The following is a 13,652-nucleotide window of genomic DNA, read 5'->3' as shown; positions in this document are numbered from 1 at the left end:
GCAGGCGGCTTTCCGAAGAGTTCTGGCCCCCGCTCGCCCGCAGCCCTGCGCCCACCGAGCCCCAACTTTCCCAGCTCCCCGAGGAGGCAGCAACAAGCCCCCCGCGCCGCGGGGAGGGAGCTGCTCCCAAACCCCTGTCCCCCCGCGCAAGGGGCAGGCAGGGGAGCCCCAGCCCCTTCGCTCCGCGCGGGGAGCCGAGGGGGCCCAGCCCCCAGGAGCTGCCGAGGGAAACAAACTCTTGCTGCGGCTGTTCACTTGCTGGAGCCGCGATGTAAACAGGCCAGACGGAGGCTCCGGCTCGCCCCATCCGCATGCACCGAGCGCCCGCTCAGCCTGGCGCCCCTTTCCCGGCGGCGGGGGGCAGGAGGGCTTACCGTAGGGAGAGGTGGAGGCTTCCCCCTTCCTGGCCATCTTCCCCCGCTGCCCTCTGTGCTGGCGGAGCCTGGAGCCCGGGCGCCTCTTCCCCGCTCCTCAGCGCGCTCTTTGTTGCTGTGATGGCATGGGAGGCAGCAGCGGCCGGGCAGCCTGGCGCTGGGCTCCGCTCCGCTGCTGCTGCTGCCGCTGCTCTTGTCCCAGCTCCTGCGCCCAACACTGACCCCTCTTGTCCCGTCTGGGCGCCAACCAGCCACTGCGCCGAATCTGCGGGGGCGGCGTTTCGGCAGCGGCAGGCAGGGGAGAGGGAGCCGGGGGAGCTGTGTGCTCGGAGGGAGCCAACCCGGGCTGGCCTTGCAAGGGCGGGGGGGGGGGGGGGGGGTGCGTGTGACACCTCCTGCAGCGCACGGACCCCACACTCCGCGCGCAGAGCCCCCCTCCCCCCACAATGCAGCAGCAGCACCACGCAGGCGGCCCGGGAGCGCTGCACGCCCCCCGCCCCAAAAAGCAGCCTCCCTAACTTCTCCTGCAGCCTGGCCCCCGCTGGCACGATAACTTCGGCAACTCCTGAGCAGGGCAGCGGGGCCTGCCCTGGGGGAGCGAGAATAGGAAGGTAGCGGCGTAACTCAAACGCACCTTGTTGGGCGTGGGAGGTTGCACTAGGAAGATGGAAGTTACAAAGCCCATCTGGCTTCAAGGGTGGAGGCCGGAAGCTGAGCTGCTGATGGGGGAGAATCGGTTCAGCTGAGGACAGCAAGGAGCGCTCTCCCCGTCGGAAGAGCGCCTCTTGGAAAGATTGGCAAGCTGTGTCGTGTCCACAGGGTCATACTGTTGCTTGAGACATTTTGTCACGCATAGAAACTATGCCGAACTCACCAGCAGTTTGTTGCTTGAGCCTTTGGCAAGTGGCCCTTGGACTTGGAAAGTTTCCTTTCCATTTTGTTATGCCATGATGGAGCTGTTCTTTCCTCTCGTGCTGATGAGTGTCTGGGACAGCCGGGTTGTGTCTTACCACGAGTCAGAGAGCTGTGTCCGGAGAGGTAGAAGGGGCATCCTGTATGCTTTCCCAATGGCCTCTGGGCTGAGTGCGGCGGAACTTTTCCAAGATTTGCACGTGGAGATTTGTCATTCTCCTGCTCTGAATGCATTTCATGATCAGGTAAAGGGCCAAGACCCATCTCAGTCCATGCATCATCCCAGCAGCAGTGTACGTTAGCTATGACGATAGGAACCTTCTCTTGTAGCAGCTAAAGGGGTCACTCGGGAAGAACGGGGAAGGCTTAATCCAGTGCTGAGCTCCATTTTGAAAATCAGTATGGCTCAGTCAGTGCTGCAGCAAAAGGGCCCTGTAATCGAATCCCAGCCTCAGATTTACAGTTTAGTCCATTGTTAGCACGGTGCCATTAAGATGATTAAGCAGTACGTTTCTGATCGCTGGTCCCCCTTCCCCCTTTTGCAATATCCCTATGTAATTCTTGACACAAGCCTGCCTACAAAACCAAGATTTATAGTTTGTCGGTATATAAAGAAAAGACATTAGGGGAAGGATACTATCCAAAGCCTGAAGGAAAGAATGCCTATGTCAATACTTTCTTTGAAAAGCAGGATGAGATCCTCAAATCAAGGTGCTAATAAGTGCCAAATAATATTACTTATTATACTCATGTGCATGTGAAAACTAAACTATGGGAGCTGTTCACATACATTTACTGAGACAGCAGGATAAAAACACAAAAGGAAGACCATGATTTTCAGTTATTTTACCTACAAGTTTTGAAGTAATAGCTGCAATCAGTCATTCCTATACATTCTTCCCTGTGCATTGTGAGGGAGTCAAGTTTCACCAGGTTATGGCAACGTTTGTTTTCCCTTTGCAATGCCGTTACAGCCAGAAGAGTTACTGTTCAACAGCTCTGATACCTGTGTGTATTCTGAATTCTAGCATTTTATATTGCTTTCAAAAATAAGATTTTGCTACTTTTTAGCACTGCAGAGCCACTGCAACATTGGGACAACAAATAAGATTCTTCCTTGGCTCAGGTAACATCAACAGATCTGTTCACTAAATCTCTGTTGCCAAAGTGGCCTGATGTATAAGGCAGAAAGAGAACACAATCTAACCTACAGATTCTAGGTTGAGATGTCTGGGCTAGCAATTAGAAAACCCATCTATTTACACCATGGGCATAGACAACTGGGAGCTTGGGGGCCTGAGCACCCCTTCCTCCCCCCCCCCCCCCGCCCATTAGGGATTGTGTTAATAAATAAAGGAAACATGAGTTTGGAACATAAACTTGTTAATTAAAAGTGGCAAATTTAATCCTGGTACAAATTTAATCCTGGTACAAAACTACTCATTAGAGTGAGATTCATCAGATATTATTTTATTATTTTTAATTCTCACCTTTGTCAGTCCGTCCCTCCACTAATGCAAGTTGACACCACACCATTCTATTTTGTTGCGAGCACGTTCTTTCCATTTCTGGCCAAAGAGTTTTGTCATGGGATTGGCCCAGAGCATTTTTGGTTTGCCCAGCAGTCACTTGTGGTCTCTGGGAATCCAGTCACTGATGCAGGTTATCCACCTATGGTCTTGCCTGCGGACTACATGACCCGCCCATCTTCGCTTTGCATCGTATATTGCCTGCACCAAATCGGTCACCTCTGTACGCCTTCTGATCTCCTCATTCAGTATATGATCACAGAGCAATATCTTACACATTTGCCTTTCCATTGCTCTCTGGGTGACAGCGAGTTTTTCTTCCTCTGCTTTCATCATTGACCAGCTTTCCGCTCTGTATATCATTGCTGGCAGAACCAGGGAGTTAAACAGTTCTTTCCTTTTCTTCCTGGGCAGTTCATCATCCGTTAGAGACGCCTTTATTTTGTTGAAACTTGCCCACCCCGCATTTCACCTCCTACTGCATTCCCCTTCGAATGAGTTGTCTCTGCTCAGCTGCTGACCCAGATAAATATATTTGTTGACCGCCTCGATTTCTTTCCCGTTTACAGAGATGATTCCTTCTGCACAATGCTCGTTCTGCATCCACTTGGTCTTCGACGTGTTCACTTCTAACCCAATATCATGAGAAAGTATTTGCAGTTGCTGCAATTTGTTCTCCAGTTCTTATGTGTCCTTTAATTAATTCTGCTTCCCCCCAATTAAAAAGGTTGTCTAGGTGCCTGTTACAAGTAAAGTGAGCAAGGATGGTCTCAATATCACTGAAACAGTAAACATGGAGCTCTGCAATACCATTTATAAAGTCACTTTTCAGAGCATAACCACCTTTAGTGGTAAGAAAATGGGTAGGTTAGAGAAGGGCTGAATTCCTGCTCCAAAAATCTGAATTTAGCTTATGCCCAGGGCAGGTTTTCTCTCAAAGGAGAGGGGCCCAGAACATGGGCAGGGCCAGATTAACGCAGGGGCTTAAGGGGCTGCAGCCCAGGGCCTCGGACTAAGGAGGGCCCCCGCAAAAATAAATCCATAATTATATACAATTCAGTGGTCACCACCCTGTCGATCACAATCGACTGGTCGATCCTGGAGCTTCTGCCAGTTGATCGTGATCTCTGGGCCACTAAAAGTCCAGCGGCGCAGCAGGGCTCAGGCAGGCTGCCTGCATGCCATGGTCCCACATGGCTCCCGGAAGCAGACGGCTGCTGGCACGTCTCTGCGGCCCCTGGCGGGGGGCGAAGGCAGCTCCGCGCACTGCCCCCGCCCTCAGCACTGTCCCTGCAGCTCCCATTGGCCAGGAACCGGCCAATGGGAGCTGCTGGGGAGGCACTTGCGGGCACGGGCAGTGCACAGAGACACCCTGTCCCTTTCTCCCCAGGGGCGTGCAGAGACGTGCCAGCAGCTGGCTGCTTCCGGGAGCGGTGTGGGGCTATGGCAGGCAGGCAGGCAGCCTGCCTGAGACTTGCTGCACCGCCAGCCAGGAGCCACCTTTGGTAAGCGCCTCCCAGCCGGAGCCTGCATCTCTCACCCCCTCCTGCATCTCAACCCCATGCCTCAGGTCAGAATCCCCTCCTGCACCAAACACCCTGCCAGAGCCCACACTCCTCACCCTCTCCTGCACCCCAACACTCTGCACCAGCCTGGAGCCCCCTCCTGCACCCAAACTCCCTCCCAGAAAAAAACTAATATAACAGCTGTTCTAAGGTAAGAAGTAGGCTATTTTGAATTAACTTAACTATATTCCACATGTTTTAAGACTGAAATGTAACCACAGAATGGCTTTATGTTAATTAAAAGGCAAGTTTAGTATAGCATTAATAGACTTGATGCCATAATTGTGATCATTTTGTTTTAAATTAGGAAAAAGACTTGTATACATGGGCCCCACAAAATCTAATAGCCCCGCGCCCACAGGAGAGTTAATCCGGCCCTGAACATGGGGTGAGGAGGGGGGGAAAGAGGGGAGATTTGCCTTCCTCCTGCCTCAGTTAGCAAGGATTGATACCCCTATGTGTTGGGATAAGATGTTCCCTCAGAACAGTGGTTCTCAACCAGTGGCTCATGGGCCGTTTGCAGCCCAATCAGCATACAGCTGCGGCCCATGTGACATCCTCAGGGCCATAGACATAGTATATATATTGTGTGGCTGCAGCCCATATAACACATAAAGAGCTGCATATGCAGCGCACAATGGTAAATAAGTTAAGAACCGCTGCCTCAAAGTGACCCCATTTCATCAAAGTATGTAAATGTGTACTTGGCTTTGGGTGCATGCATCAGGACTTTGCTGACTCAGAGAGTGCTTGTCTTTAGTGCAAAGTTAACTCAGGTTCTTACTTGAGTGTTGCCCCTAACCTAAGTCCCATCCACACTCAGAAAACTCTCACTCCAGTATAGTGGGGTTTTACACCTGAGCTGGGAGGGTATGTGTAAGTGTATGTGTACACTGCAGCTGGGAGCAGCCTCCCAGCTAGGTAGACAGATTGGCAGTAGCTCTGCTGGAGCTAACACACTAAAAATAGCCATGTAGAAGTTGAGACTCAGGCAGCACTCAGGCTAGCCACCTGAGTTCAGCCCAGGAGATCAGGGGGCCTTAAAAGCAGGAACTGCAGTCCCAGCTGCAACCTCTACACTTCTATTTATAGAAACCAGAGGCAAATTAGCTTGAGTCTGTCTGTGTCGGCTAGGAGGGTCACTCACAGTGGCAATGTAGACATATGACTCCAGTGCCGCTAACACTCACACTGCAAACACAATCATTCTATAGTAGGGATGCAGGCAGATCGCATATAGCAGACACCTAGTAAGTAATTCGCAATGATGTGGCTGCCCTGACAGTACCTGCTGAACAAGTGACTGACAACTTACATTTGTTGAGAGCCTGGCCAGCTACCATAACTCTCTATTTCTTCATATCTGTTTCTTGTATTGATTTCTTTCCATGTTTCTCCTTCTCTTTTTTTCTAAATTAATAGATGGTGTAGACTGTAGAGGGATGGAGAATAGTTGCTGCAATTGTAAGAGTGAATGTAGGGGTATATAGGCTCTCAGCCTTATTGTACGTGAGGTTTAAATAAGGGGATAGAGATATTTACCAGCTTAAACAGAAGGCTTCATTTCATCCAAGAGTCTTGCTCCAGGAAGAGTTTGATGATTAAAGGGCAAATCCTGACCCACCCCACTACCAGAGGTCCCCCTGAGAGCAAAACTATCCACTGTGAAAAGGGATGGGCTGTATATGGGAGAGAGGCTATGTGGGGGACAGTTCTATATAATCAAGGACATGGCAAAATGATCCTCTGGCTCTCTCCACACTGCAGTGGTGAAGCATTGGGTGTATGAAGAGGTACATTAACCAGTGAGCTGAAATAGTCTCCATGGAGCAGCTCCACCACTATTTCACTACTTCAGAATATGGGGGGAAATTCCTTTCCCTGTTCCCCTCATGTGGATACCCCTTACTCAGACTGGTCATGGGATTTGACTTTCAGGGAGGGTTACAGCCAGAAGTAATGGAATTTACGGAACCAGTTCTGCAGAAAAGCACTACCTCTGGGGCATCAGTGTGACCCAAAGCAATGTCTAGCTGGAGGAAAAAAGTGAAATCAAAATCTGACACCTATGGATGTCAGTCAGCATAATTACCAGAACCAGGCACCTCTCTGTAGTTTAATCTCTCAAGTCTGTCTTGACAGAACACAGCCATGCACACTAGGCATTCTTTTGGTTAGGATTGTTTGGTTGTTTATTTAATAAACTGCCAATTTTTAACTATTATGATTGGGCTCCTATGATTTTCTCAAAAGAGTAACCCAGCATCATTTGTAGTATTAAAACAAGTTTAACTCATGTGCTGTGTGAACTTGGCCCAATCGCTTCATCTGGGATTGTCAAAGGGGTCTAAGGGATTCTGGCACCCAACTACCATATCAAGTCATTGAAAGCCTTCACCTTTTTGTCTCTAGGTCTTCCTTCACACTCATTGTCTGTCATATAAATATATACACCACTCTTTTTAGGACAATGCTTATTTCTATGTGTTTTTACAGCACCTAGCTCTATGGGGCTTTAATCTCTGTGGAGGTCTCTAGGTATTACTGTCAGACAATTAAAAACAATAATCATCAGCACCAGTATCAGCATAATCAGCATCTCATTCTTCCCTGAAAAGATGGGCACAACTCCTCTCTACTACTAACGCCTAGTCTACACTGGGGGGGGAAATCAATCTAAATTACGCAACTTCAGCTACGTGAATAACGTAGCTGAAGTTGACATACTTAGATTGACTTACTATGGTGTCTTCACTGTGGTGAGTCAACTGCTGCCGCTCCCCCGTCGACTCCGCCTGCACCTCTCGCGGCGGTGGAGTACAGGAGTCGATGGGAGAGCACTCGGGAATCGATTTATCGCGTCTAGATGAGACGCGATAAAATCGACACCCCCCCACCAAATTGATCGCTGCCCATCGATCCGGGGTAGTGTAGACATACCCTAAGGGAATTGCACCCAGGTATCTGAGGGGAGAATTTGCTTCAAAGTGTAAATTGCATACAGTCCTTTGCTGCAGCTGCTAAAAATAAATGAAGTTCACTATATAATTATTCTTAAAACTGCATTTTAAGCCAACATCCATTTATACTTTGCTGTTCAATATGTAGCTTTTATTTATCACTAGATGACTATTTCTGTTGCTTTATCTATTTAAAATTACTGACAATGTCAATACAAACATTTATTAAAAATCCAGACAGCAGTCTCTTACCACAGCACCCTCTACTGTTACTTTGCGATTTAAATTTTATATTAATTTGAATTTACACATTATAAGTAGATAAATAATGACTTCTGTGACAGGATAGGACAAACCGCAAGTTAGTCTTATTGATGTACAATAAAAATGGAAGCTGCCTGGTTTTTCTATAATTCAATGCAGATCATCATTCAGCCTTCCAGTGATTCCAAAACTGATCTACAAAACTACCACTTCAAATACAATCTTGGATACTAGTGACCAAAAGTCCTTACAATCTGATCACTATTCTGTAGTCCATGTGAAATGAGTTTAGTGGACTGAGTTCAGTTCTCTGTCGACAGGGATACGTGCGGAACAATCAACGCTACAATTGGCAATAATCTTCCCCCATGTTGATACTGGATATTGAACTCCCCTCTCACCCCAGCGACACTTTAGAGCAGGGTTGAGGTACATTGGTGAGACAGTTTAGAGAAGCTTGCTCTGCTACTATTCTATGGCAGAGATGACTTCGGACTCCAAAACTACAACTTCATACTTTTATGAACAGTAGTTCACACAGAATTTTTAACTGTATAATTTAAGAAAACCATCTTCCACTTCAAATAATCACACACAGTGCCTCCCTTTCCTCAGATGTAACTGCCCACAAAGCAAGTCTTTGTTTCAGCATGGTTTTGTTGTCTCATTCTTAAATCAAGTAATTAAAAAAAAGTTTTAACAGTTTAGAAATAAATTTAACGTTTGTTCAGCTTGAGGCAAAATTAAGAAACATGTCTCAATTCCACAGTACAAAAGGACTTGCCACTGAAAACATATACATGTATATAAATATGCTCTCTCTTTCACTGTGCACAATATTTTTCACATTATTCAAACATTTAAGTGGTAAAACACAGGATGTTTTCAACAAAGAGTTCCTTTCAAAGGTACTTAGTGGCTATGAATATTAGAGTTATAAGTAGTTTTACCCTACCCACACAGCAGCTCTAACCATAAAATACTTTTTATTAAGTTACTGTTCCAGCTTCTGAGCTACTCTAAATGTTAAATATTTTTGACAAGTAGATGCTTTCATTGCAACTAGGCAGCTTTGTTAAATATTTAAAATATGGCTCTCCCAGGCAGAAAGGGAATAAGAGCAGCATATCTGAAAGTTTTTTTCAGCTGCTAAAATGCTCAATGCAGCAAATATTTTAATATTATTATCTAGGTTGGATTAGTATCACTGGTGCTTTCCAAATCCAGTGGTAGGCAGTGTACCTGCCCCCAATGGCTATTTTGTTTTGTTTGGGGGTTTTACGTCTTTAACCTGCCTATATCTCACTCACAGAGCAAATTAAAACCATGGTTGTCCAACTAAACTGTTTCTAAAAAAATTCTTCAGAAGCTAGGTTTGAATCTACCATTCACATAACATAGAGGAGAATACATAATATTTTAAAACAAATTAGGATGGGATAGTCTTATCACTGAAGCATGAGGCATAAGTACTCTTCCTGGATCGACCATTGACATCCTATATTAGCTTGGGTCAATCACTTACGCCGAAATCACTACTTACTTGAGGTTAAATTCCTTAAATTTTATAAAGTGTTTTGAGATCCTCAGTAGGCAGATGTTAAAGGAGTGCAAGGTACCATTATGTGTGTCATTAAAAGTCTGAGATTTGTGGCTTGAGCCTGCATTTTTGTACATCCAAAATTCCCAGTGAAGAGTCAATGGAAGTTTTGCGTGCGCCAGGAATGCAGGGTGAGTCTCTTTAATTGTACCAATTTTTCTATAAATCCAATATGAATGTTTTAAATTGGTATCCATTACTATCCATTATTCTCAAATGTATGTGTTAGATATTAAAATAAACATACCTGAGTATTTTTTTCTGAAGTTAAGGCAAGAAATTAAACTCTGTGTGTAGGCATGCTCAGTGTCCTATCTAAAAAACTCCAAGACTGAACAAATGTGGCTTTGTAATAACAATGAGGCACAACCATCGGTCCTTACTGAAGTTGTGAAACAAAGCAATTTGAGTTATCCAAGCACAAAATAAAACAAATATCTGAAAATGTTTACAACTGAACAGTTTATAATTTTCACATGAAAAAAAAAAAGCCATGTAGGCTTTTTTCCTAAACTTTCCAAAATACATATATCACTTTCAAACTGTTATCCAGTTAAAGAAAATACTGTTTTTGATAAAGTTGCAAGAGTCTGAAAACAGCCACTTAGAATAAAGATTCTATCTCAGCCTTATCTATAGTCACTACTGTGATAGTACATTCAATGATTAATATTTTTTTTATAAAAAATAAATTCCGTAATTTTATTAAAGGGAAACTGCCATGCTTGTTAGGTTGCCCTATTCTGAAGTTATCCTAGTCTGTAGGTTTTGACTTCAGGATACCAATGCTACAATTTTTTTTTTTTTTTCCATTAGAGCCTCACTAATCTGCACTACATGGCCACACAGAAAAATTTCTAATAAAAATTTCATAGCAGATGCTGTAGTGAGGTCTGATATTGCTAAGACTTAATTAAATAAAAAATATACTGCAGTACATTTACTAGTAATAATAAGAATAATAAAAATACTTAGCACTTCTATAACATCTTATTAAATATTAACATTCATAATTAGGCCTAGACTGCAACTGTCAAAATAAATGAACTGAGTATATTTTGCAGTACATTATCCTTATTTTTGTATTGTGTTTACTTGCTAATTTATACAATTCAGCAATAATCAATAGGTCTCCTGATCATTAGCATGAAATAGGATGTTCTATTGTATTAATGAACTGGGCTAAGCAATATATAATCTATACTGCAGAAAAAAATTCTCACAGGAGGAATAAGTAAAATTACTGCAGGCTTATTAGCAAAGGGGTAGCCTGGATGCTCACGCAGAGGAAAAGCGGGCGGGAAGAGAGATTGTCTTTCTCTCTCCTGTGATGATTCTGGTAGGATTCCAGTTGGAAATGCGACACCCCTGCCCAACAGAGATGTAGAAAATTCTTTGCATGTTCACTTCTCATGTGAACTCTTATGTTCATGGTATGTATATTGAGAAGTTGGATGAAAATATGAAATAATCTTACTGCAAGATTGCAATGTAACACTACTTTGATTCCTTGTACAAAGATTCACCGGGGCTTGACCCTTTCTGGGGCCGCGGGGAGCCACATCGGCTCACTACGCACAGTTGATGTTGGGGAATTAGTCTGGCCACGGGGTCTCCCTCGGCAGCCCTTGCTGTAACAGGAACAAATACTGTAAGCCCAGGCCCTGGGTCAGGGCGGGGCAACACTGGGTCAGGTGCTCAGGCCCTCGGGCCGGAGCGGAGCACTGGCACTATAAACAGTAGCAATAAGCCCAGACCCTAGGTCAGGGCAGGGCAACAAATGCCGAGTCAGGAGCTCAGACCCTCAGGCAGGGCTGAGCAGTAAGTACAAACAGTATCAAGCCCAGGCCCTAGGTCAGGACGGGGTAACAATGCTGAGTCAGGAGCTCAGGCCCTCAGGCAGGGCTGAGCAACCACAGTACAAACAGTAATGAGTCAGGGGCTCACGCAGAGCTGAGCAGTGACAGTAGGCCCAAGCCTCCAAAGGCCTGGGAGAGGGGGAGACTGCCACCCACGAGTTGGGTGGCAGGGAGGACGCAGGCCCTCCCACTCCACTGCGTCCCAGCCTGGGGCCCTAGCAGCAGCAGAAGACCTGCTGCTTAGTCAGTGGGGATCCTGGCCGCAACACACTGACATGGGCTCTGGTAGTGCTGCAGCCAGACTAGGGTCGGCTGCCCCTGGGTTACTTCCAGACTCCCCGTCGGGTAGTAACTGGGTCAGGGTGTTGTACTCTGGGGGGTCCAGCAACATAGGTTCCTCAGCAAGCGGCACAGGGCAGGCCCGGCCAATCCTGGCAGCGGCCTTGGGCCGCGAGGTTTTCCCAGTCACAAGCTAGGCTGGAGGCATCTGGCCTCTCCGGCGGCTGGGGCCTTACTGAGCTCTGAGGGCGAACCTTTATACTTCCAGGTCGCCACCTGACCCTCTGAGGGGCGGGCTCAGAGCTCCCTAGCTCTGCCCACTCCGGCCTCCGGACGGGTTCTTCCGTCTCCGGGGAGGTGGGGAGCCTCACTGTTCTTTAATCCAGAACAATAATACACAGTAACCAAAAACAGAGAGAGACAAAGCAGGCTGCTCCCTAAGGCAGTGAGGTGTAACTCACCCTAGCTTGTTCTAGACTTGCTCATTCCAGGCTGACTCTGACTGCAGGATCAGGAAAACCCCCCACTCTTAAAGTGATAGCTTGCAATTCCAACACAGTCCTCAATACACAACATGAACAAGCTGAACCTGTTCTGGGAGCCTCAAAGTTTGAGTGTCTCAGGGTCTTGATGAGGCATTGGAGAAGTCTGACATGGAATATCCCACACTGCCACTAGGAGACATGAGAAGTAGCAGTGGGGAAGCAATTATTTGGGGGTGTGAAGGGTTAGTGTCCTAGCTCTGAGTTGCCTTTGCCTACTGCTGCTGCCCTTGACTGGGGACTTCTTCTAATCTCCCTCACAGCTATTGCTGATGCCTCCTATTCATAGAATCATAGAAATGTAGGACTGGAAGGGTCCTCCAGAAGTAATGAAATTCACCCCCATGCTGAGGCAGAGTCAAGTAAACCTAGACCATCCCTGACAGGTGTTTGTTCAACCTGCTCTTAAAAATCTCCAATGATGGGGTTTCTATAACCTCCCTTGGAACCCTATTCCAGAGCTTAACTCCCCTTATAGTTAGAAAGGTTTTCCTAATATGTAATTTAAATCTCCATTGCTTCAGATTAAACCTACTACTTCTTGTTACCTTCTGTGACAGGGCCGGCTCCAGGCACCAGCTTGTCAAGCAGGTGCTTGGGACGGCCACTCCGGAGAGGGGCGGCACGTCCAGCTATTCGGCGGCAATTCAGCGGACGGTCCCTCACTCCGGCTCGGAGCGAAGGACCTTCCGCCGAATTGTTGCCGCAGATCGCGATCGTGGCTTTTTTTTTTTGGCTGCTTGGGGCGGCCAAAACCCTGGAGCCGGCCCTGTTCAGTGAACATGGAGAACAATAGGTCACTGTCCTCTTTATAACAGCCCTTAATATATTTGAAGACTATCAGGTTCCCCCCTCAGTCTTCTTTTCTCAAGACTAAATATGCCTGTGTTTTCTAATATTTCCTCATAGATAAAGTTTTCTAAACGTTTTATCATTTTTGTTGCTCTCTCTCCAGTTTGTCCACATCTTTCCTAAGTGTGGTACACAGGATTTGCACAGTACTCCAGCAGAGTGCAGACTGAGCTGGATAATTACTTCCCATGTCTTACATTCGACACTCCTGTTAATACACCCCAGAATGAGAAAAGTCTTTTTCACAGTTGCATCATATTGTTGACTCATATTCAATTTGTGATCCACTAGAACTCCCAGATCCTTTTCGGCGGCATTATCACCTGGCCAGCATCCTGGTGTCCCTGTCTCCACTTCTATCCTTCCAGCCAGTCTGTCCCTATTCCCAATTTACCCACTCTCAGCCAGCTTGTCTTTCTTCTCCAGCAGGACTGTCCCTGCCCAAGCCAGATCTTGTCTCTGTACTTACTCTCTCCACTGGCCAGTCTGTCCCTGCCTCCACTTGCATCCTCCTCAACAAACCTACCCCTGCACTCTTCCTCCCCACAGTGAGGTATGGGACTGTTCTACATTCCATCTATACTTCAAAAATAACTGCATCACAGCCACATTTAAGCAGGATGTGACATTTTTTTTCTGGCCAGCATGGACACTACACTGAGGGGGGGAAATCTCACAGGAGGAATGAAACGTAAAAAAGTACTGTAGGCTCACTAGCAAAGGAGAAGCCAAGATACTGGGGCTGAGGAAGAGAAATGAGGGATTGAAGTGAAGGAGTGAAACAAGTTCCCTGCCTAACAGAGTTACATTTTTTTCCATTTCACACAGATAAGATAAAAAAACAAAAACAAACCAACAATGCTATAACATGGTAGGGTAACAACCATGTTTAAAACATTTTTATCTTTGTAGGATA

At 46.4% G+C, this 13,652-nt stretch overlaps 1 protein-coding gene across 1 annotated transcript in view; it reads right to left on the bottom strand.

Annotated features, from left to right (window-relative positions):
* LOC112107617 (choline transporter-like protein 5) overlaps positions 1–548 on the bottom strand; it is a 199,052-nt gene extending 198,504 nt beyond the window's left edge. The window contains exon 1 of the mRNA XM_026655798.1: positions 375–548. Within this exon, the coding sequence (XP_026511583.1) occupies positions 375–411 (37 nt within the window). The 5' untranslated portion in view covers positions 412–548. The remainder of the gene's footprint in view (positions 1–374) is intronic.
* Positions 549–13,652: the final 13,104 nt, after the last annotated feature.

Source organism: Terrapene carolina, unplaced genomic scaffold, assembly GCF_002925995.2.
Source record: "Terrapene carolina triunguis isolate 2854851 unplaced genomic scaffold, T_m_triunguis-2.0 Scaffold211, whole genome shotgun sequence".
In the NCBI taxonomy this organism is placed as follows: Eukaryota; Metazoa; Chordata; order Testudines; family Emydidae; genus Terrapene; species Terrapene triunguis.
Note: the sequence above shows the minus strand (reverse complement) of the source record. Positions and strands in the feature narration are given on the sequence as shown.